Below are 24,393 nucleotides of genomic sequence, written 5' to 3' on the forward strand. Positions count from 1 at the left end.
GAAACCCCTGCCAAAAAAATTTTTCCCTATCTTTTTTTAAATACTAGACAAGTTAGTTAGACACAAAAATCCATGCAGTCTGGAAGACTTCAGTTTGGTCCAAACATGAGTGTAGTTAAAAGGTATGTGAATTAATTAAAATTAACAATTACTGAAGCTAAATTCAATGTTAAATTGAATTTAGTTTCAGTACATCGAATTTTTCTTATTTAGATTTTAAACTTTTGTAATTACAAATGATAGCAACATAAAATAACTCTTTGCTAGTGCTAGGAGATATTTGTAGTTAAAATTTAAATATTCTTCGAATAAAAGAGAGAAATTCTGATTGTAGAAATGTTTTGAATAAGCAAAAAAAGAACAAGTTGTGATTGAATTTTGCATCATAAATCATTACAGTCGATAAACAAAATGAGTTGTGGTTGCATTTTATACTATAAATCAGTGATTTCCTACTGGCGGCCCGCGATGCCTTTCATTATGGCCCGTGAACTAAAATATATTAGTTGTCATTTTTTTGCGGACAATTTTCGTAAAAAATCTATATGGGTTTAAAATACTTTTCTCGTTAATAAAAACCTAATTTCTTCGTTTCTGAGAAATTTAACATACCAACGGTACAAAAATATTTATTTCTCAGGTTTTGTATCCAAGAAAATATTTATTCAAATACAAAAATAATCGTGTATGTTACTTTTTTTTTATTTCATTTTTTTGTATTTTGTGAATATAATTTAGCATGTGCGTATCAGAAATTTTATTGGAGAAATTCTCCGATTTGACTTTTTGAAACCACTCATTTTGGACGAAAATATTTACACACACATTTGTAAATTTTAAATTTAAAATGTAAATATCTATTCTCTGGTGGTTGCAGTAGACAAACGTTAATTTTCGCATTGAACATTTTGTGTGCTACTATGTAAGTTCTAATACCATCCTTTTTAAAGTTTTATATCTTAACAATTAGATATCTGTTGCACATTAATTGTTTAAAACATAGATGCACATTAAAGTTATTGTAGCCCGAATTTTTTACTATGCAATTAAATATTTTTAAAAATTTACTTCTCATTTTAATTTGTAATTCAATACTTTAGTTTTGTACAACTTGGTAAAAATCTGACAGCAATATTTAATGTTCCTTCAAACAAGTAAGAGTCCTACATAAAATGTTGATAAAGTTGCGGCCCGCCATTTGATTTGTGATTTTAATTGTGGCCTCCGGCCTCATTAAAGTTGGAAACCCTTGCTATAAATCATTAATATCAATAAAAAATGAGTTGTGGCTGAATTTTGTATTATAAATCATTTCAGTCGATTAAAACAATGAGTTGTGTTTAAAGTTTGCATTATAAATCTAAACATTCGATCAAAAAAAAAAGAGTTGTGGTAGCATTTTTTCTTATAAATCATTACAGTCAATTAAAAGAAGCTGTGATTGTATTTTACATTATAAATCATTACAATCTGTAAAAAAATAAGTCGTGGTTGAATTTTATATTATAAATCATTACAGTCAATAAATAAAATTATGTTTGAATTTTGCATTATAAATCATCACAGTCGGAAAAAAATGAGTTGTGGTTGCATTTTTTATTATAAATCATTACAGTCAATAAAAAAATGAGTTGTGATTGAATTTTATATTATAAACCATTACAGTCAATACAAAATAAATTGCAGTTGCATTTTGTATTGTAGTTCATTAGTATAATCATTAAAAAAATTGCGATTGCATTTTATATTAAATCGCTTCAGAAATTTAATTATCGCTTTAAGATTTGATTTTTAAATGGATTAACTAAAATAATTTTTACATACTAAAATTCAAACCAGCATTCCGTACATGTAAAAACTTTGTATTTTTGTCGATATTACTCACAACAAATATTATTACTATTCCATTAATTTTCATTCGCAAAATATCTTTTTACCTTTTATCTTTAATTTATCTTTATTTTACCTTTACCTATGATCTTTATTTTATTTCATTAATTATCTAAAATTATCGAATTAAATAGACTAAACCTTCAAAATTAGTGCTTGATAAAAATATTTCAGTAACAGATTCGAATTTATTTACCAAAATTATCCTTATGATCTCCTTATGAATTTCGTCTATTTTCTGTTGGTCATTATTATGCAGCATATTTCTTAAAGATCAGTCATAAATAATGACCATAAAATGACAAGCGATAAGCGTGGAAAATTTTTACACAACAAATAATTGACATGTCAATAAGTACAACCATTTAGGTTATAAATTAGTATCAATTTTATGTTTCTAGCACTTCCGTGAGATGTTGTCGTGTCAGTCATATGGTTTTTGAAAAATCAGGCTGCGAAAGTAACAAAATGCCAAAACACTTATCATTGATCGACTGGTGAAAGAAAATTTGGATGCGTTAAGTGATTTTCATTAACAGCAAACCCCAAAAGATGTTTAGATTGTTGTTATTTGATTATTTTTTAGCATGTTAATAATATAAGGAATTGGATGGCCCACGTGATTCGAATGAGGGATGGCAGTACAATATAAAAGATACTGCTTTTCAGATCTACTGGAACAAGAAAGCGGGAAAGGCAGCGGTTGAGATGGGCTGACTCGGTGCAGCCTGATTTTCTTGCAATTAGTGAAAAGAATTGGAGATCAAGGATAAATCGGAAGTCGGTATGGAAAAATCTTCAAAGGAAGATATTGGCCCACATTGGGCTGTCTGACTAACTATAATGGTGATGAGTACTGTAAGAAGTGCTAGTACAGTTTAGTGGTAAGACGCTGAAACCTTTCGAGGACAAAAATCTTAACAAACTTACCACTAGTGTATCGTGTATCTCAGCCAAATTTCTCTAGAAGTGTCATTGAATTCAGTTCTTAAGTGTTCATAAAATGGCAGAAAAAAAATCTTTTTAGAATTTTTTAAAAATGTTTTTAGATCTCCAAGCTGTTAGAATAATATTAAAAACTAACCTTAACCCTATAGTGAGTTGGCCGATTGGAAAAACTATTAAAGGCTTTTGAAACAAAAAGGTGTGTTAATGAGCTAAAATAAATGTTGACATGAATAGAATGTTTTGTTTCCTAATTGTATAAATGCTCTTATGTACTGTTGTTTTAAGGCATATATTGCTCACGAAATATGCACATTTGTTTGTTTTTAACTAATCAGTTTGATATTAGGTTTATGATCAGCTAACTATTTAATTAATTTATTTTTGGTAAATTTTATTTCTTTCTTCTTCAGCCCAAGGGGCAACTGCCTCTTCATATTGTGTGTGCCAGACCAACTGGGCAAGCCTTAACTCCTCTCCAATTATTGCTCAAAGCCACGGGTAAAGATGCCCGCCTCGTTAAAGACAAGGTCAGTATATGGTTTATATTTTACCCTCAAGATCGAAGTAAAGAGCTTCTTTTTATGACTTGAAGAAAAAACTTTTTTAGACTCTTTTATATTTGATAATTATGTATTTCTTTTCTAAATTGATTGTGTTTTCTAACGTATGCACTAAAAGTGACCATCGTTCTGAAAATTTCATTAAAGGAAAACAAAAGGAGATTGTAATGAATGGTTTACCGCATTTCGCATCTGAAATCAAAATTATCATCATTTATTGCAACTACTTAGAGCAGTAGTAGAAAAAAATCTAATGGACGCCTGTACAAATATATGAGTAGGAATCGTCTGGGATTCTGCAGAAAACATTGTTTCATAGTTTTTCTTGTCAGCAGAGTCATCTGTTGACCAGCATTGTAACTAAATTTGAAATTTAGTTACAATAAACGTCTGTTCTCTTAAGCAGACTGTAGCAAACTGAACATTTGCATTACCCTTTTTCTTTAACTCATTTTTTTTAATCATTGGTCATTTTCCCCGCATCCATACATCAAAAAATTGTTATTCTCTTACAACTTTTCAAATAAGATATTAAAATTGAAAGGCTACAGACAATGCAGTGAAAGCCACAATTTTTTCAAGGATAATACTGTCGTATCAACCTATTCCTTAGGTTTCCAGATAACACTTTTAACAGTGTTGAGAATTTACTAGGTTCCAAGTTGATACCCAAGGAAGCATTTTTCTTTGAAAACACCTCGCATGAACAATATGAAAGTGTGGCCCTTCTATTTTGTTATTGAATGTTATTTTACGACAAATTTTATTTCCACAGACGGGTAACATTCCTCTGATGCTGGCTGTTGAAGTGGGTAATCATGGTATATGCCGAGAGTTATTGATGATTGACCCCAAAGAGCAGTTATCCGTGAGGAAGCAGGACATCCGAGATACTCCACTCCACGTGGCATCTAGGCGGAGGGACATCGATCTCATGAGGTTACTCATCGAGAAGGGAGCTGCCGTCAACCTACAGAACGTGAGTACTTTATACTAAGTATACAGGGTGTGCCACTAGTGACCATCTTTTTCATATATTTTTATAATCCTTGTCAAAATTGAAGTTGAAAAACTTTTGTTGTTGCTGTTGTTTCTACTTGTAATATCACTTGCCAATACAAGCCTGTTTGATGAAACCAAGCGAATTTAAAGCAGATGGTGCATTTCTTGTTTTTGAGTGGCGTGATCTGTGGCCAAGAATACGACTTCAGCCCCACACACGTCACAACCCGCCAATAGGGTGGACCCATTCCTACATCCGCATTTATTCATCCACAGATCACAATTTTGACCTGAACCAGAGAACGATCAATCCCCAATTCAGTACTCCCTGAGGTATGATTTGTTATGGTTACATGAAGGACTTTGAGACCAGACACATTTAGCGTACACCAGTCACCATTTATTACATGGAGAGACTTCGGCCGATGGGGATCGAACTCACGATTTCTTGGACATGCACACAACACCTTACCTACCGGGCTATCCCAGTTTCTAATTTAAAAAAATACCCAGTGTCGAAAATTAACAATTGAACTGGGAGGAATAAGAACCCAAGTAAAATGCAACGCTCAACGACTGAGAATAGCGGAACTTCAATCTGTAAAACCTGTTAAATTGCCAAAGAAAACAGAGACAAATTGTAAGACGGTAATTAATAACACTTGCAAGTTACGTGGCAATCAAACTTGCTCTTAAGTTTTCAATCACATATTCTTAAGTTTTAGATATAGCGTTTTTATATTTTCATCTCTTAACTAACGCAAAAATATTTCTATGCAACATAGCTTCCTTTTTAAAAAAAGAAAAAATTAATAACCGAGGCAGAATCATTTTCATCAAGCTTGTTAACATTACTAAGCAGTTCATGCTGAAATTATGTTTGGGCGAGTAAAGAGTTTACATATGTTAGCTTTAGCGTGGTAATTTTTTGATTTTAGATAATATTCTCTGTAAGACAATCATGCACATTTCTAATTTTTTCTTCTTTTTTTTTTGATATTTGACTGAAGATAATCATATGAGAAACTAGGGATCAAAATTAATTATAAGATGTTTTCGGAGAATTCAAAGACATTTCCGAACATATATTATGATTTGGAGACATTTTCTGTCTTCAAAAAGTTTAATGAGAACTATTGAAATTCGAGGACTATGCTCGAAATTTGAAGACGCCTTCAGAGCCTGACTAAGGCAGGGGCATACGAGGCTGTTGTCCCGGGCTCCCGCATTAGAGGGCTCCTCCAAATAGAATAAAAAGTTTTTTGAGCAAAATATCAATACAGGGTAAAATCCGTCAGTTTTATGTTAGCTTCTTCAGTAATCTATCGTATGAACGCAATCTCTATTTCGTAAATCCATGGCTTTCTAAGGCGGAATTCAGCTAAATTTTCGCAATTACGATGGACAAGTTGGCCAAACAAAAGTTTGTATTTTCGCACTTTGCAAAGCGCGATATGTTTACAAAAATACAGGCTTCTGATTGGCTTAATTGAGCCATCGTAATTGCGTAAATTTAGACCTAATGTCAGCAAGGATATGAATTTTTCGCTGCTAGATGACAAAGTTAACAACCAGAAAACTGCATTCGGCTTGATGGGCATAGAATTATTAGAAAATCAACAAAATGGACAAAATGATATTTTGTCTGACCATTGGAGGAGGTGGGACTTCATAGCTATTTTAGGTTCCAGTCAATTTTCTTGTTATCTATATTGAGGCAAAAAATTTAAATACCTTTAAATTCCTCCATAGTAAATACCTTCATTACTGAATTAGTGAAGCAGAGGGGGCCTTAAGAAGAAGTTTTTGCCCCGGGTCCCAGTCAGGCTAAGTCGGGCCCTGCGCATGGTCACCTTACTCTTAACACGTGTCCATCCGCATAACGAGTATTTGTCATTTCACCGTCTATCACTAGCAGCCAAACGAGAAAATTCGTAATTCTTGTACATTGCAGTAAATAATTGATAATGAAAAAATGGAGGGCATTTGGGCATAGCAGTGCAAATTAGGCTGGATGGATAAGTGCTAAATAACTGCTTCGCGTATTCTAATTTGAATTGTTGAAGCATTTTTAAGTTTACTTTTGTGGTTAAAAACATTTGCATAAATGTTATGCCGTTATATTGTATTTTGTGTGAATGCCGTTTAAGTTAAGAATTTTTTTCCCTTTTTAGAGCGAAGGAATGACCCCATTGCACATAGCGGCCATGGAAGGTGATGAAGGGATGTTGAAGGTGCTAAGTCAAGCCAATGCCAGAGCTAACATTCTGGACAGGAGAGACCGAGCACCTGTCCACTTGGCCGCAGAGAGGGGTCACACGAGTGCCGTGGAAATCCTTCTCGACAAATTCAAGGCTTCCATTTCACAAAGGACAAAGGTTTGTAACTAATCCAAGATCCATATTTCTCTTTTGGAAATAATTAATATTGTTTGTACAACTGAGCCACATTGATGTAACTAAGCTGACATAAATGATTGAGCTTTATGGTAATTTGAAATGCGAAAATTTAGTTTGTAGTCCAAGTCATATATGTCCTGATTGATTTAAGATTTTCCATTACTATGATAGCCGTTCCTTTTTTATAAATTTTAAGTTTATGTTTTTTAATTTTAATATTGAAAGTATGTTGTTATAGGCTCACGTCACTAAAGAAAACTCTAATTGGAACTGATTCTTAAATGCGTAATCAAGAATCATTATATAAATAATGAATGAAGGATCGCTTTCTTCCATTAAGTATTAGGGAGAAGTGAATCAGAGAAGAAAATAGCAAAAGAATATATTAAACGAATTAGTGGTTGATCATGCTAGCGAATCCGAGAATCGGTGAATTAGTCATTTGGTTTATATTAGAGAATAGTCATCATTTATATTAGTGAATGAACACACACTTCTAATTCTTCTAATTCTTTCTTTTCTCTTTCCTCTCGCAATCAAACAAGTTTTAATGTTCTGTAAAACCGCCTTCTACAGTAGTAATTACTTAGATTTCAATTTAGTTTTTTTTAAATCTTGTTTTAATTATTAATTCCCCCCCCCTGTGTGTATACTTTATAATCTTCCTCTTACATAAGAATTCTGAACATGCATATTGAGGGCTGTCTTAATTGAATACTTAGTGTATATATTAATAATATTTTTTTCGTGTGTAATATTTGTGTTCTGTTTTATAGCATCTTTTGAGAGTGAATTTATTATTTTATATTTTCTAATCGGTGCTGAACAGCCGATCGACTTTTTGGTTTACGACTATCATAGCTCAACTCCGTGGCTTTGCAATGTTGAACCCAACCCAGAAGTCAAGGGAACTCCTGAATTAAGCATAGGAACAAATTAAACCTGCTAAACAACTTTTTGAGGGTACTAATCAGCATTTGAATTGCACGGAGCTGAGAATCACAAAGGCTTTCCATTGTTAGCTCGATTGCATGATCCGTCTATCTCTAAGTGTATTACATGATGTTGTATTTACAACATCACTGTGGTCGGTGTTAGCCGGGAGCGGAATTCAGATTCGCCAACCATCGCTGGTATTCGAATCTTATTAGGAGGCAATCTCTCTTTATCCTGAGCCTACGTGGCTCGTCCGAAAACGAATTATTGTTTTCAAAGTGCATATGATACAAACTAAAGTATAATTAATTATAATTTCTCTTCTTTTTTTCTAAAATAGGATGGCAGCACGCTGATGCATATTGCTTCCTCCGCGGGATATCCGGACATAGCTATGATTTTCATGAAAAGAGGAGTTCCCATACACACATCAAACAAGGTACATATTTTTCAATTCCGCTTAGTTCTGAAAAAATGAGCATTGTATATGTTATAATAGAGACATTGTAGAAACATACGAATATTGCCATAATTTAGTAAATTTTCTCAAGATCTTAAACAAGGATCTTAGATTTTTTAAAAAAAAATATTTATAGATAGTTTTTGAAATAATGAGAAAATTTAAATGCACTTTTTGAGAATTCATTTTTACAATACGCATAAAAAGCAAAAATATTTCCTGTACATCATGCATTAATAAAAATTTATTTTTCATTATAAATTAGTAAAGAGTTTATTTTACATCACATATTTTAAAACATTTATTTACTGGACATTATATATTAGTTGAGAATTTATTTATATATATTTTTTTTTCATACAAAATGCATCAATTACGATTTTTCTTTTACAACTTGCATGAAAGCAGTGTTTCTCTTTCCGATTTACTCGAAAGGTGTTTTATCTTAGACCGGTAAAGTTAGTACTTCGAATTGCTGACGCAATTTTTACATTTGAAAACTTTGGGAATTAAAATTTCTTGACCAGTTTGTTTCAGACCATTCACATACCCTCGACAATAAAAAATATTTTGAGCATAAACCCATTTAAATATAAGTAAAATTTGTATTAATTCTAATACAAATATTAACCTGCGTACTGGCGGCTCAGAAATAATGCGAAGGGGGATATTTTTACTACATTATGTAACAGTTAAAATTTAAAATACATTGTACACTAACTGTGCATTTATTATACATTAAGCATTAGTTCCGATTTTTTCTACGACGTGTGTTAGAGGACATTGATTTATTATACAATATGTAACAGTTAACTAGTTATAATACATTTCGTATTAGTTGAGAATTTATTATACAATTATGTAACAGTTGAGAATTTAGGATATATTTTGCATTAGTTGAGAATTTATTATACATTATGTAACAATTAAGAAATTTACTTCATTCTGCATTAGATGTGCATTTATTATACCTTATACATTAGTTGCAATATTTATTAGAGGATATTTATTTACATTATGTTACATTGAAAATTTATTGTACATTTCGCATTAGTTGAGCATTATATCGTATAATGATAGATCGTATGATGCAGATCGTATTGATGTAGCAGTTAGTTATTAAATTGATTCGATTTAGTTCTATTTTTGAAGAAAAAAACATTTATTGAAGCAGAGAATTTGTTGTTGTTTCTTGTGAACAGTAGATCATAAATAAAGAGTTTGCTTTTCTTTAAATTTATTATTTTATTTAAATTTAAAAGCGTTCTTTTACTGGATACTACTAACATTTATTGAAGCAGAGAATTTGTTTTTTTTTGTGAACAGTAAAAATAAAAAGTTTGCTTTTCTTTAAATTTATTATTTTATTTAAGTTTAAAAGTGTTCTTTTACTGGATACTAATGATAAGATGTAATAATATATTAAGCATTAGAGTTGAGAATTTAATATGTAACATGCACTCAACAATATTTATTTTTCTATATTATTAATTGATACTTTATTATACATTTGTTCAGCATTTATTATATTTTATGCATTAGGAAAGTTTACGATACAGCATGCTTTCGAGGATAAGTATTTATTGTACACTATGTATTAGCTGATAATTCATTGAATAATGTATATTTATTATATAATGTAAATTTATTATATAATGTAAATTTATTATATAATGTAAATTTATTATGTAATGTAAATTTATTATATAATGTAAATTTATTATATAATGTAAATTTATTATATAACATGAAGCTACCAATACATTGTACCATAAACTAGATCCAATTTTCCAACTGGAGTAGTTTTGACTTGGTATTTTGACTAGAACTTTTTACTTTTTAGGTCTTGAACCGCCAAATTGTAAATTAAAAAAACTGAAAATTTAAAAATGATTTCGATGATTTACTAATTATAGAACAACTTACTCAAACAATCTCGTTCTTTTCTATACTTTAAAATCTCTTTAATAGTCTTCTTAAGTGCCCTTAAATTGACTATTTTTGAAAAGTCAATACCATAAAAAAACAATTTATATCCTTCAGTTAAAAACTAAAGTTTATTCGGAATAAGTTATTTTGCGTATGTCTGCCGGAATTATTAGAATATTTTTTTATATAATATTTTTTTTTCTGAATATAAATTTGTAAGTGAAACAATGCTAATTCATTTAACAATTACCATTTAAAAATTAAATTATAATGTTATAACTAAACAAAACATTTTATTTAAAGAAAAAATAATACTTTCTACGCTTTGGGAAGAATTGTTAAGTACTTGTAGCTTAATGTTGTAAGCATCTGTGATTATGACTAAATTCGAGAATGATCGAACATCATTCCACCACTTCACCTAAGTTTGAGGAACTCTGGAACAAAAAAGCTAGGGAAACGTCTAAATGGTTCCATGCTTCGAATAACAATTACTAAAAAAGTTTTATTTTGGTACATTACCACAATGAGTTTTTTCATTAGCCAAGCTCAATAAGAAGGAACTCATTTTGTTAAGATAATAATAACTCACTAAATATACTATAAATACCTAATGATAATGCATAAATGCCTAATGAGGTCTTATAATTCGATTTATCTAACGAGAAATATATCCTCATGAATAATGTCTAGAATAATACGTTTTCCATATTGTATAGCCACATCAAAATTTCTCGTGGAACGATCACTTCCTCCGAAACAGATGTCATAATTTTTTGTTCGAAAACTTATAAGTTATAAGATTTTCTGTCATAAAATGACATGTATATAACCAGGCATCAATATTTTCTGTTGGAAAACTTATAAGCTACAAAACTTCCCATTGAAATATCTCTTATGCAGAAACAGATATCAATATTTTTTGTTAGAAAACTTATAAGTTATAAAACTTTTCCAAAGAAAGAACACTTATATCGAAACAGATATCATTATTTTACGTTGTAAAATTTACCGAATTTTTCGTGGAAAGATTACTTCTGCTGGGAAATATTTTATTGTTCGTTGGACAACTTATATACTCCAAATCTTGGAATAAATTTTAAGTCATTTGTAAGAAATTGGGAACTGTGATCAAATTAAAGAAGCTACAGAATGGAGAGCTTAGAAGAACAAGAAATCGATTTGAATTTCTGTCCTTTGTATCCTGATTTTGATTTCGTCGAAGTTTTGCGTGATGAAGTAGAAATTGAAGAATCAGACACTTGGAATGATTCCGGAGAAACTTTATTTTCTACACTCGCCACTAAAGTTATCCAGCCTCTGGTTTGTTTTTTTAACAATATTATATTTAAATTAGTTATAAACCAACACGATCATTTTGTAATATCTCAGATCAATGTCTTTTCATTCTTTGGTCATGGATTTGTAAGAGTGTCAAAATTTAGACCTTTACAAACTGGCAAGGATGACTCAGTTGGCACAGGTACTCTGGTTTACAAACGTTTGCCGAAATATTTAATAATATATTTTTAAGAGTTAATTTTTAAGTTTTCTTACCTACTTCAAAAATATTTAATAATTACATCCCTAGTGTTTAGATAAGTGTAATACTTATATTGAATATATTTATGTAAGGAATCACTTTTTTAATACCATTCAGTCATTTATTCGACATTCACTATCGTAAGTAAATGATAACATTTATTTGAAGAAGTAAAATTTCTTATACAGTATTTTTATATGTAATGTAAGGGTTTGCATGTAGTGCTGGTACTCCGGTTCACAAATGTTTGCCAAAATATTTAATTATATATTTTTAATAATTATTTCTTATTAGTTTTGTTACCTACTACAAAAATATTTAATAATTACATCTCTAGTGTTTAGATAAGTTGAATACTTATATTGAATCTATATTTTATGTTACGAATCACTTTTATAATACCATTCAGTCATTTATTCGACATTCACTATCGTAAGTAAATGATAACATTTATTTGAAGAAGTAAAATTTCTTATACAGTATTTTTATATGTCATGTAAGGGTTTGCATGTAGTGCTGGTACTCCGGTTCACAAATGTTTGCCAAAATATTTAATTATATATTTTTCACAACTAATTTTCTAGTGTTTAGATAAGTTGAATACTTATAATAACTATATTTTTTATGTTAAGAATCACTTTTTAATACCATTCAGTCATTTATTCGACATTCACTATCGTAAGTAAATGATAACATTTATTTGAAGAAGTAAAATTTCTTATACAGTATTTTTATATGTCATGTAAGGGTTTGCATGTAGTGCTGGTACTCCGGTTCACAAATGTTTGCCAAAATATTTAATTATATATTTTTCACAACTAATTTTCTAGTGTTTAGATAAGTTGAATACTTATAATAACTATATTTTTTATGTTAAGAATCACTTTTTTAATACCATTCAGTCATTTATTCGACATTCACTATCGTAAGTAAATGATAACATTTATTTGAAGAAGTAAAATTTCTTATACAGTATTTTTATATGTCATGTAAGGGTTTGCATGTAGTGCTGGTACTCTGGTTCACAAATGTTTGCCAAAATATTTAATTATATATTTTTTACAACTAATTTTCTAGTGTTTAGATAAGTTGAATACTTATAATAACTATATTTTTTATGTTAAGAATCACTTTTTTAATAACATTCAGTCATTTATTCGACATTCACTATCGTAAGTAAATGATAACATTTATTTGAAGAAGTAAAATTTCTTATACAGTATTTTTATATGTCATGTAAGAGTTTGCATGTAGTGCTGGTACTCCGGTTCACAAATGTTTGCCAAAATATTTAATTATATATTTTTCACAACTAATTTTCTAGTGTTTAGATAAGTTGAATACTTATAATAACTATATTTTTTATGTTAAGAATCACTTTTTTAATACCATTCAGTCATTTATTCGACATTCACTATCGTAAGTAAATGATAACATTTATTTGAAGAAGTAAAATTTCTTATACAGTATTTTTATATGTCATGTAAGGGTTTGCATGTAGTGCTGGTACTCCGGTTCACAAATGTTTGCCAAAATATTTAATTATATATTTTTCACAACTAATTTTCTAGTGTTTAGATAAGTTGAATACTTATAATAACTATATTTTTTATGTTAAGAATCACTTTTTTAATACCATTCAGTCATTTATTCGACATTCACTATCGTAAGTAAATGATAACATTTATTTGAAGAAGTAAAATTTCTTATACAGTATTTTTATATGTCATGTAAGGGTTTGCATGTAGTGCTGGTACTCCGGTTCACAAATGTTTGCCAAAATATTTAATTATATATTTTTCACAACTAATTTTCTAGTGTTTAGATAAGTTGAATACTTATAATAACTATATTTTTTATGTTAAGAATCACTTTTTTAATACCATTCAGTCATTTATTCGACATTCACTATCGTAAGTAAATGATAACATTTATTTGAAGAAGTAAAATTTCTTATACAGTATTTTTATATGTCATGTAAGGGTTTGCATGTAGTGCTGGTACTCCGGTTCACAAATGTTTGCCAAAATATTTAATTATATATTTTTCACAACTAATTTTCTAGTGTTTAGATAAGTTGAATACTTATAATAACTATATTTTTTATGTTAAGAATCATTTTTTTAATACCATTCAGTCATTTATTCGACATTCACTATCGTAAATAAATGATAACATTTATTTGAAGAAGTAAAATTTCTTATACAGTATTTTTATATGTCATGTAAGGGTTTGCATGTAGTGCTGGTACTCCGGTTCACAAATGTTTGCCAAAATATTTAATTATATATTTTTAATAATTATTTCTTATTAGTTTTGTTACCTACTACAAAAATATTTAATAATTACATCTCTAGTGTTTAGATAAGTTGAATACTTATATTGAATCTATATTTTATGTTACGAATCACTTTTATAATACCATTCAGTCATTTATTCGACATTCACTATCGTAAGTAAATGATAACATTTATTTGAAGAAGTAAAATTTCTTATACAGTATTTTTATATGTCATGTAAGGGTTTGCATGTAGTGCTGGTACTCCGGTTCACAAATGTTTGCCAAAATATTTAATTATATATTTTTCACAACTAATTTTCTAGTGTTTAGATAAGTTGAATACTTATAATAACTATATTTTTTATGTTAAGAATCACTTTTTAATACCATTCAGTCATTTATTCGACATTCATTTTCGTAAGTAAATGATAGAATTTATTTGAAGAAGTAAAATTTCTTAAACAGTATTTTTGTATGTAGTGTAACGTTTCATACAGGCTAATTTTCTATTTTTTTAAAATTACACTTTTCTATTTTATTTAAGTTCTATCTTTTCAAATTTATACATCTGTTTACTCTTATTAAGTATTTTGAAAATTTAAACCTTAAAGAATCGTACTTACTTTTATTGTTATTATTTGAAGCCAAAGAAAATAGGTAAAAGAAAAACAAAAAATGATTAAAAGTATGCGTTTTCTTGAGTGCTATTTAGGAAAACAAAATATTATTCTCACCAAGTCTCAAAATTAGTTATAAATCTTATCAACGGATGGTGTTGGTGACGTTGAGAAACTCTAAAGCAAAGTTTCTAAAATAACCAACTTTTGCGATGAAAAAAATCAAATATATAAATAAATAAAATTTTAAAAAATTGACAAGTATTTAGCATGCAACCTAAAACAATGCGTTATAGTTTTTTTATTAATTGGCAATTTTGTAAATTTTCAGCATTACCATATAATCTAAAGTGACAAGAAACGCTTTATTGTAAAAGGTAAATGCTTTACACATGTAAATATTGTATACATATTTTGTATTTATGGTATGAAGGTAATCAAAATGCTTTATTTAAAAGCAAAACATATGTTTCGAAAGATTAATTGAATCAGTAGTGAAAGAATAAGCAGTAAATCATATCTTAAAATACATTTTGTTTTTATTAAATAGAAGCGAAATATTTTTAGTACCTTGGACGAAAAATACTTTTATGATTTTGCTTCAGCAACTCACTATAAAATGTAAAAAATAAAGTTGAGGTTATTTACAATTTCATGTAAAAAAATAAATGTTAAATAATTATAACGCAATTTTTATAGATTGATTATTAATTAGCATCAGTCTACTTTATAAGTACTACTACATCAGTCTATTACTTTGTTTTATTGTGGAATAAAATAAACCCCTTTCTTTCAAGCTTATCTGCACACTTTTTTTCGATTTTTAATTTTTCAATGAGATTGTATATTTCAAGCTATATCACCCTATTTTCTCTTTTTCAGTCAGGGGCCAAATGTCTACACATAGCTGCTGCAGCTGGCCACGTTGAGGTAGTGAGATCTCTTCTAAATAAAGGAGAAAGTGTGGACATCAAAACTAATGTAAGTCTTCAACAATAATTTGCAACACCTCCTGTAAATTGAGTCAATTTTAGCAAGATATTTTTTGAAAAAAAAATATATGATAAATGTTTTTATCTCTTTCAGGATGGTCAGACAGCCCTCCATATTGCTGTCCAAGCATGCCAACCGAGAGTTGTTGAAACTCTTTTAGGATATGGTGCCCAAATAAGGCTTAAAGCAGGAAAAGTAAAATTCTCTTTTTTATATTTGTCTTCTTTTTTATTTGTCTCTTTTTATATTTCTTCTTTATTATAATATATATATATATATATATATATATAATTTTTTTTTCTTCTTTTTTTTACTCAGTGACAAGGAAAGTCCTCATTTCCTTTTGCATGGACTGCAAAAAGTTGAAACAAATTGCGCATTGAGCAAAGTGCTTGACAAAGTTGTGAATTTTTAGTTGTTTTTTAAAAACATAATTATTGTTTCGTTTCCATAAAGCATAATTATTGTACGTCCTTTATTTAAATTTAAATTTATTTATTTTGATAACCAATTATTGACAAGAATTTCAACTTTAAAAAGAGGAATTAGTTTTTAAAGATTTTAATAATTAACTATTAATAAACTTATATTAATAAGCTTCTGTATTTTAATAAACTTTGGACTGCTCTCCTGATAAAACTATTTGGACAGTTTTTACCGGATTGCTGTTACCCTCTATGTTTTGGGAATGAGAAAACCAAAACCGTCGGAAAAAGGCATTTTAATTGAGTCTGATTTCATTTCATAAGATTAGCAGATCGGATCATAAGATTTAAAAGTTAGTCATGGTGGTTCGGTTTTTTATTTTGAGTACTGTACATTTACTCGGAGAGGGTAATCTGTTGTTTGGTTTTCTCAATTTAGACTTTCCTATCTTCTGGTTTATTAGTACTTCAAAGAGTGACCCTCAAACCTTAAGATTACATTCTAGTGCATGAAATTCCAGTCATTAGAACAAAAGTTATTTAAGATTTCTTTTGTACCTAAATATATACCTTCTTTCTAAATTCTTTATTTTAATCGATTTAAAAAGAAGCAGCTGCTGTTACATAAGAATAATAAGGAAGCAATTTTTGCCGGAATCATACGAAAATGTGATTGACTGATATATATTTTTCAGAGTGGTGAAACTCCACTTCATATAGCTGCCAGAACACCAGGAGGAGAAAAATGTGCTGAATTACTTCTTAAAAGTGGCGCTGAAGTAAACGCCACCCAAGAGGTAAGAAATTATTGTTTTATTAAGACATTAAGATAACGTTTTACTAACATAAATAAAATAAAACAACACAATTTTTGCTCGTTAAGTTATACTTTTGTAAATTTCTATAATTTTTAACGCGATATCTTTTGCCTTAAAAAGTTTAAGTTGAATATAGTGAAATAGAGTATACGTGTCCGATGTTTAAAAATAGGGCTGTAAAAACCCTTAAAAAAGAATTTTTAATTTTGCTTGCAAAGTTCTATATCTTTCTCCTTTCTTTCAAATTGACTTAACTATTAAATTCGAATTACACTTAAATTCGAGTGTTTAAATGCTTTTAAATTTGATGATACATGGTGGCTTTTTGACAAAATTTAAGTAAAGTGAAATAGGGTATACGTGACTGTTATAAGTCGAGCATGCTATCAGCGAGCCTCACGCTATTTTTGTTTATCTTGTAGAGTTGCACTTTTGTAATCTGGCAACTTCTACTTCTTGTATATTCCGAGTTTAGTTTTCTAATCGTTCTTTTCCTTTTTTATTTCTAAGTTCATATTAAATAGTATTTAAAATAGCTGTCACCTTTATTTTGCTAATATTTACAACAGGTTATGGGCTATTAGCAACGTTTTACTGCGTGGATAGTTGTTTTTGACGACGTGTATGAACTTTTGTTTGCCAAATCGTGAGTAGTACTTCGTTTTTCATTAACGTTAGTGGTGAAGTGATTGCTCATTTTTGTGGATTAAAAGTTTGGCGATGGATGGAAAGAACTTCATACAGTGCACGAAGTTGGAAGGTGCGTCCAGCTGGACTGACTGGAAATTAGAAATCATCTCTTTATTCGTCCTAAATGATTGTGTTGGAATTTTGGATGGCTCAGTTGTAGAACCGTTGGTACCTGTGAAAGACTCCAGTGCCGAAGCGGTCAACGAATACAACAAAGCGCTCGTATCCTACACAAAGACGAATGCAAAAGCCGCAATAATTATTCGATCAAATGTATCGGCGGATATTTTAAATCTAATTCGTATGCATGGTAACTCTGCACGGGAAATATGGAAGGAGTTGCTGAACAACTTCGACAAAGTGTCGAGTGTAAAATTGGATACTCTCCTTCAACAATTTTTCACTTTCAAAATAGAGAAGGATGAAGACGTTATGAAATCTCTCGCACGTTTGCGTACGCTATGGGTCGACTTGCAACGGGAACAGGAGGCGAGCGGCGAAGGAAAGTTGCCTCAAAATCTGCTTATGCCGCGCATATTATCGATTCTTCCGGATGACGAATACAGGGAGTTCAAGTCACAGTGGGACTCGATACCAAAAGCCGAAAAGTCATCCGAGAGACTGATGGAACAAATAAAGATGCGCCTTCAAAGGCAAAGTGTATGCGTGAAAGAAGACGCTACAACAGCTTTTGTAACAAGAAGTGCAAGGCACGGTGCCAACGAAGAGAAGAAATGGAGGAAGGGGACAAAGTACCAGATGGCGAGAAAATCTCAACCTTCAACAGCTACAGGTATGAAACTTAGTAAGGCCAATGATGGTGTGAAAAGCTTCCGTGGCAACTGTTTTCGGTGCAATAAGCCAGGGCACATGGGAAAATTTTGTCCTGATTTTCCAGACAAGCCGAAGATGTCGGGTAATAAAACCGAAACTTTTCTTACTACTCATTGTAGTGCATTTATTTGCCAGGATGACAATAGCCGAAATGTGTGGCTCAAAGACGATGGAGCTACAGCACACATCACAAATTCAGCCGAATATTTCAAGTCGTATCGTCATTTTGACAAGCCAGTAGAAATCGTAGTTGGTAACAAACAGACAATACCAGCGTATGGCTGCGGAGAAATTGACATGTGCGCTACTGTTGGAACCCTGCAAAAGTATATTGAGCTCAGTGATGTATTGTATGCACCAGATATCAGCAAAAATTTACTATCAGCTTCAAAGGCGATGAAACGAGGAATCTCAAACTTCGGAGATTCGGATGACATGGTTTGTCGTTTCTTTCGTAAAGAAAACCCGGAAAATATACTTTTAGAAGCTCCATGTTCATCAAGCGGACTTTTTGAATTACGTGCAAAACCGATCAGGCCAGAAGGAGGTTCTGCTGCTTCAGCTTACCTAGTCGACGATGACGTAACAACTCCCTTGCCAGATACAACAATGATGACAACGACAAAACTGCCACTATCAGTTTGGCACAGAAGACTTGGGCACCAGGGAGTACAATATGTGAAACAGTACTTGCGCCAAAATGGTATAGACTTCACCGATGATGGACTCTTTTGTGAACCTTGCAGGTACGTTAAACAGAGCCGACGGACTTTCAAATCAAAACGATTTAAAACGAAGGAGTCAGGTGAAATCATACATGCAGATTTACTCGAATCGCCAGTTTTATCAAGAGGTGGAAAGAAGTACATGCTAGTGATCAAAGATGATTATTCCAAATTTCGAAGTGTAGAATTTCTGAGATATAAAGATGAAGCTGTAGATAAGATTAAATCGTTTCTTGCTCGGGCTAGTAAGGACGGCATAAATGTGAAAGAACTGCTTACAGACGGCGGTCGTGAGTTCGAAAATGCTAAGATGGCTAAACTGACTGATGATGAAGGCATCAAGTTAAGAATCACTATGCCGTACACACCAGAACAAAATGGTGCAGTTGAGAGAGAAAACCGCACAATAATGGACTCAGTTCGTACTATGCTCAAAGATACAGGCTTACCACAATTTTTATGGGCAGAAGCAGCATTGACGGCTGTCTACATTCTTAATCGAACTGGACCAAGTAAAATCACAGGAAAATCTCCATTCGAAGTATGGTTCGGACGCTAGCCGAAAATCGACAAGTTTCGAATTTTTGGATCAACTGCTTTTGTACATGTACCGGATGCCAACAGAAGTAAACTGGACGACAAGGCTGTAAAGGGATATTTGGTTGGATATTGTGATTATGATGGCTATCGTGTTTTCATACCATCAAAGAATGACACAATCAAGAGTGCCAATGTGGTGTTCAACGAGCAGCAGATAGGTCTCACTTCCTTGTCTTCAGAAACGACTTCTAGTGCCAGTACTAGTACATCAACTGGTATGCAGTTTGAAATTTCAGGCAGTTCCGACGGTACTGACTTGCAGGAGGGTGAAAATCTTCGCAATGTAGAAGATGAACTATCACAGATGACGACGCATGGATTGCGTGACCGATCAACTACACGCCGCCCACCAGGATTTAACGACTATGAAGTCTACAGCAGCATCCTGAATTTGACAGAACCCCAATCATATGCAGAAGCTATGAAGTCTTCGATGCATGTCAACTGGAAACGAGCCATGGACGAAGAGATGGCTTCGCAAAACAAGCACGGTACGTGGAAACTTGTTGAGCCACCTGAAGGAAGAAAGATTCTTGCAAATCGCTGGGTTTACAAAGTGAAGACTAACCCAGACGGCTCTATCGAAAGATTTAAGGCTCGATTAGTCGCGAAAGGATATACGCAGACGAAAGATATCGACTACGGGGAGACTTTTAGTCCAGTGTGTCGCTACGACACTATTCGAGCTCTAATTGCAACAGCAGCTAAGGAGAAATTAAAATTATTTCAAATTGACGTGGAGACAGCTTTCCTTTATGGTGATTTGGCTGAGGATATATACATGTATCAACCCGAAGGATATGATGACGGAAGTGGACGTATATGCAAGATGCTCCGACCTTTGTACCTCCGACCTTTGTACCTTTGCAAGATCCTCCGACCTTTGTCGAAGATCAAGGAGGCAAATCCTCTTAGCAGTCACATTCCATATAGATCAGCAGTAGGTAGCTGGCTTTATTTAGCGATGGGAACCCGACCCGACATTGCTTATGCAGTAAGTTTAGTATCCCGTAAATTAGACAATCCCACGGAAACTGATTGGGAAATTGTGCAGACAACATTCAGGTACCTTCGTACTACCGTTGCACATGGCATCGTATATAGCAATACAGATGATAGAAGCCTTATGTTGTTTAGTGATGCAGATAACAACAGTTGTGCTGAAACTCGGAGATCTCGCACAGGTGTGATATCTTTCTACGGTGGAGGTACAATTACTTGGAGAAGTAAATTACAGGAGGCTATATCTAATTCTACAACAGAAGCAGAGTTCATGGCAGCAGCGAATGCGACAAAAGACCTGATATGGTTAAAGCGCCTGTTTGCCGAGATAGCCAGCGACATCTCATTACCAATCCTCCAGATTGATAATCAAAGTACCATCAAATACATCAAAAATCCGATGTTTCACGCTCGCACTAAGCACATCGATCAAAGATACAAGTTTGTCCAAGATGAGTTTTCGAAAGGAAATTTTGAATTAGGTTACGTCAGAAGTGATGAGCAGCGAGCAGACATTCTGACGAAGGCACTTCCAGCACCTCAGTTCATGCTCATTACTTGGTGTGACTGCAGTTCTTTGAGTGACAATATTGACTAGTTACAGTTTTCATGCTCGAAGGAGGCTGTTATAAGTCGAGCATGCTATCAGCGAGCCTCACGCTATTTTTGTTTATCTTGTAGAGTTGCACTTTCGTAATCTGGCAACTTCTACTTCTTGTATATTCCGAGTTTATTTTTCTAATCGTTCTTTTCCTTTTTTATTTCTAAGTTCATATTAAATAGTATTTAAAATAGCTGTCACCTTTATTTTGCTAATATTTACAACAATGACCAATGTAAAAACCCTTAAAAATTTCTTTTTAATTTTGTTTTCAAAATTTCGTATCTTTCTCCTTTCTTTCAAATTTCTGATTTTTACAGTACTTGAACTCAAATATTTGAGTATATTTAAAAACGGTATGTTTGATGGCTCTTGGTATTTTTTGACGCAATATAAAAGTAACCGATTTAGATAGTATGGCGCAAATTAATTTCTATCTTTGAGATCATAATTTTTAATAGCTTAAAACAAAGTTTAAAACGAATAAGTAATTTTTGTCGTAAATTATAAGAAATGAATTCGTTAGCAATATCAATTATAAAGGCTTATAAACATTATTATATTTAACTTGTAATAGTTCAAATCGATTATTTAATAATCCATAGCAAAAAACTTTACATGATTGGATATTTGCAACTCTAGAAGAAATAAAGTGATTATACCCACTAACCACGTGGTTTAAATCGAATTTAATTGAATATCTGTCCGTGATCTATCCGCGACGTCACGCGTGTGTGTCAAACCTGATTTGTTTCTGAATAGACAAATACCACGATTTACTTGCGATGACGTCACTTGCAGGTATCCAATGGTAACGGAGTGTGGATATCCTGATTCTAATTGGTTGTTGAAACATGTCATTTGTTTACGCAAGCAACTGTTTTTTCCATTCTATTTCGAGTAAGTTAAGCCCGCCAAGTATCAATCCCCTTAAATGGCACATTCTATATTCTTTCACTATATATTTCTTACTTCACACAAAGACAGACACGAAGCTATGTTGAATATAAACAAACCAATTATGCATCGAAGTTTCCAGGTACACATACCAAAAATGTATCATGGTTACAATAAAATACATAAACAAATAATAAAGAAAGTTAAGTAAGACGACCTAGACAGAAACGAACTATAACTTAACAAATTCGATGTGAGATGCGGCGTTGTATTTAATTAACTTCACGTTACTTAACATTCTAACCTATATGGAAAATTTAGCTCAATTTATAGACGCCATCTTGTTTATAAACGATTAGCTGGCGCTGAGGTCATAGGTCACGTGTCTGTAAATCAGTGATCCTCTTCTCGAGTTGCAAGTACACAATTGTGATCGGACACTTATTTATAAATCACCTCGTGATTAATAAATTTAGTCAAAGCATTACTTATTATACGTTTACATTAGTTATAGCAGTTCATTTTTTATGCTTTATCGTAATTTGCTTTTAATAATTTAAAACTGACGCAAAAGCCTTAATGTAATTTTAATTTACTTCTTATCGGACATTATCTATGGCACGATTTACAATTAATAAATTAGTAATTAGGATTGTATTAATATTTGCAACTAATTTAAAATATTTGGATGTAATTCTGTTACAGGATGGTGAGTCTGCACTGCATTTCGCAGCTCGTCACGGCCACCTCAATACTGTAGCGCTTCTCCTTCAGGATAAAGCAGATGTCCAACAAAAGTCCGCTGTAAGTTCAATGGTCCAATTTCATTTGAACTATTTAGAAATATTTCTCCCTCAGTCGCCATCTTGAATTTTAAATGAAATTTCGAGATATATCTTTTTCTTCTTAAATTGCTGATGATAGCTTATAATTCGACAACACAATACATTTCAGAACATGTGGAAAATAAAGTTCACATTACTAGATTGGGAGAAATATCTTTCGATAACTTTTGTATCTTCCACGGATTTTCTCACAAAAATTTTAAGCAATATAGTTAAGTGTTCAATAGTTTTTGATAGATTTCTTCAACAGTTTCTTTAATTATTTCTCTTTTTAATTTGGCTTTGAGGTGGTGATTCCAACATTTAGGATTGTCATAATTGCAGAGTTTAAAAGTATTTAACTCAGTTAAAAAAATCAAGTAGTTCTAATATTTTTTTTAAAAATATGTCTTGATGTTATTTTTACTTTTTCTAATTTTTAATAAACTTCATTTATTCTAAACTTTTTTTAAAAAAATCAAAAAACTGGGTATTACAGACATTACACAAATTGTTAAATCCGTAAAAGGTAATTTTTAAAGTTTCAAAAAAGTTGGAGAGAGTGTAATTGACGCCAAGATTTATTTTCACAAGAATTATTTCATAACTGCTCTAACTTTTAATGTGTTATAAAGCTTTATAACTCAGCAAATACGACTCTCGTAAATAATGGAATGGTCCTCATCTTTTTAACTGAAGAAAATTGATTTACATAACTCTGAAAAATTCTCTTTACCTAAATTATGCAAAAATAATATTTTTATAAGTTAAAATTCTTCAAAGAGAAAATTATTCTTTTGAAATAAATTATTCCTTTCTAAAAATCCTAATTGCATAATCGATTTAATATATTTTATCAAAGAAATGTATAGTTCTGTCTTTTTCTTTACTATAAATCCTGTGAAACCGACGGCCTTAAATGTCTTTTACTTGTTACAACCAACTAGATAAAATATCCAATATCTATTGAATTTGGGAAAATTAAATAAATTGAAATTCTTTTTGTAAATTTAACATAAAGTTACTCCCAAAAACAGTGTTGATAAATTTTATAGAAATTTTTTTTCTCCAATTGCTACATTGTATGTTTTAGAGCGGCGAGACCCCTCTCCATGTTGCGGCCCGAAACTGCCATTATGCCGTGGCCCGTAGCCTGCTGGACCACTGGAGGAAGCAGCACCCAGAAGACAATGGTGCTATATTAGTAAATGCCCAAAATGAAGTGAGCTTATTTTGCCGTATATTGATAATATTAAAAATTTCAGTGATTGAATTTTGATAATAATATTCTAACACATAGAGAGAGGATAACGTAATTTGTCGTTTTAATGTTCAAATTAAAACTGCTTGTTTGTGTCTATATCTAAATAACACTGTTAAAAATTAATAGATTAAGTTTATTTACAAAAGAACAGTTCC

At 31.4% G+C, this 24,393-nt stretch overlaps 1 protein-coding gene across 1 annotated transcript in view; it reads left to right on the forward strand.

The window, feature by feature from the left end:
- The window catches only part of LOC107448293 (no mechanoreceptor potential C), a 128,711-nt gene that overhangs the window by 56,291 nt on the left and 48,027 nt on the right, over positions 1 to 24,393 (forward strand). Inside the window, exons 4-12 of the mRNA XM_071182179.1 lie at positions 3,249 to 3,365; positions 4,174 to 4,377; positions 6,575 to 6,778; positions 8,076 to 8,174; positions 15,448 to 15,546; positions 15,652 to 15,753; positions 16,679 to 16,780; positions 22,856 to 22,954; positions 24,068 to 24,196. Of these exons, the coding sequence (XP_071038280.1) occupies positions 3,249 to 3,365; positions 4,174 to 4,377; positions 6,575 to 6,778; positions 8,076 to 8,174; positions 15,448 to 15,546; positions 15,652 to 15,753; positions 16,679 to 16,780; positions 22,856 to 22,954; positions 24,068 to 24,196 (1,155 nt within the window). The remainder of the gene's footprint in view (positions 1 to 3,248; positions 3,366 to 4,173; positions 4,378 to 6,574; positions 6,779 to 8,075; positions 8,175 to 15,447; positions 15,547 to 15,651; positions 15,754 to 16,678; positions 16,781 to 22,855; positions 22,955 to 24,067; positions 24,197 to 24,393) is intronic.

This window comes from Parasteatoda tepidariorum, chromosome 4 (assembly GCF_982258835.1).
Source record: "Parasteatoda tepidariorum strain Cologne lab strain chromosome 4, Ptep-v5.0, whole genome shotgun sequence".
NCBI classification, from domain to species: Eukaryota; Metazoa; Arthropoda; class Arachnida; order Araneae; family Theridiidae; genus Parasteatoda; species Parasteatoda tepidariorum.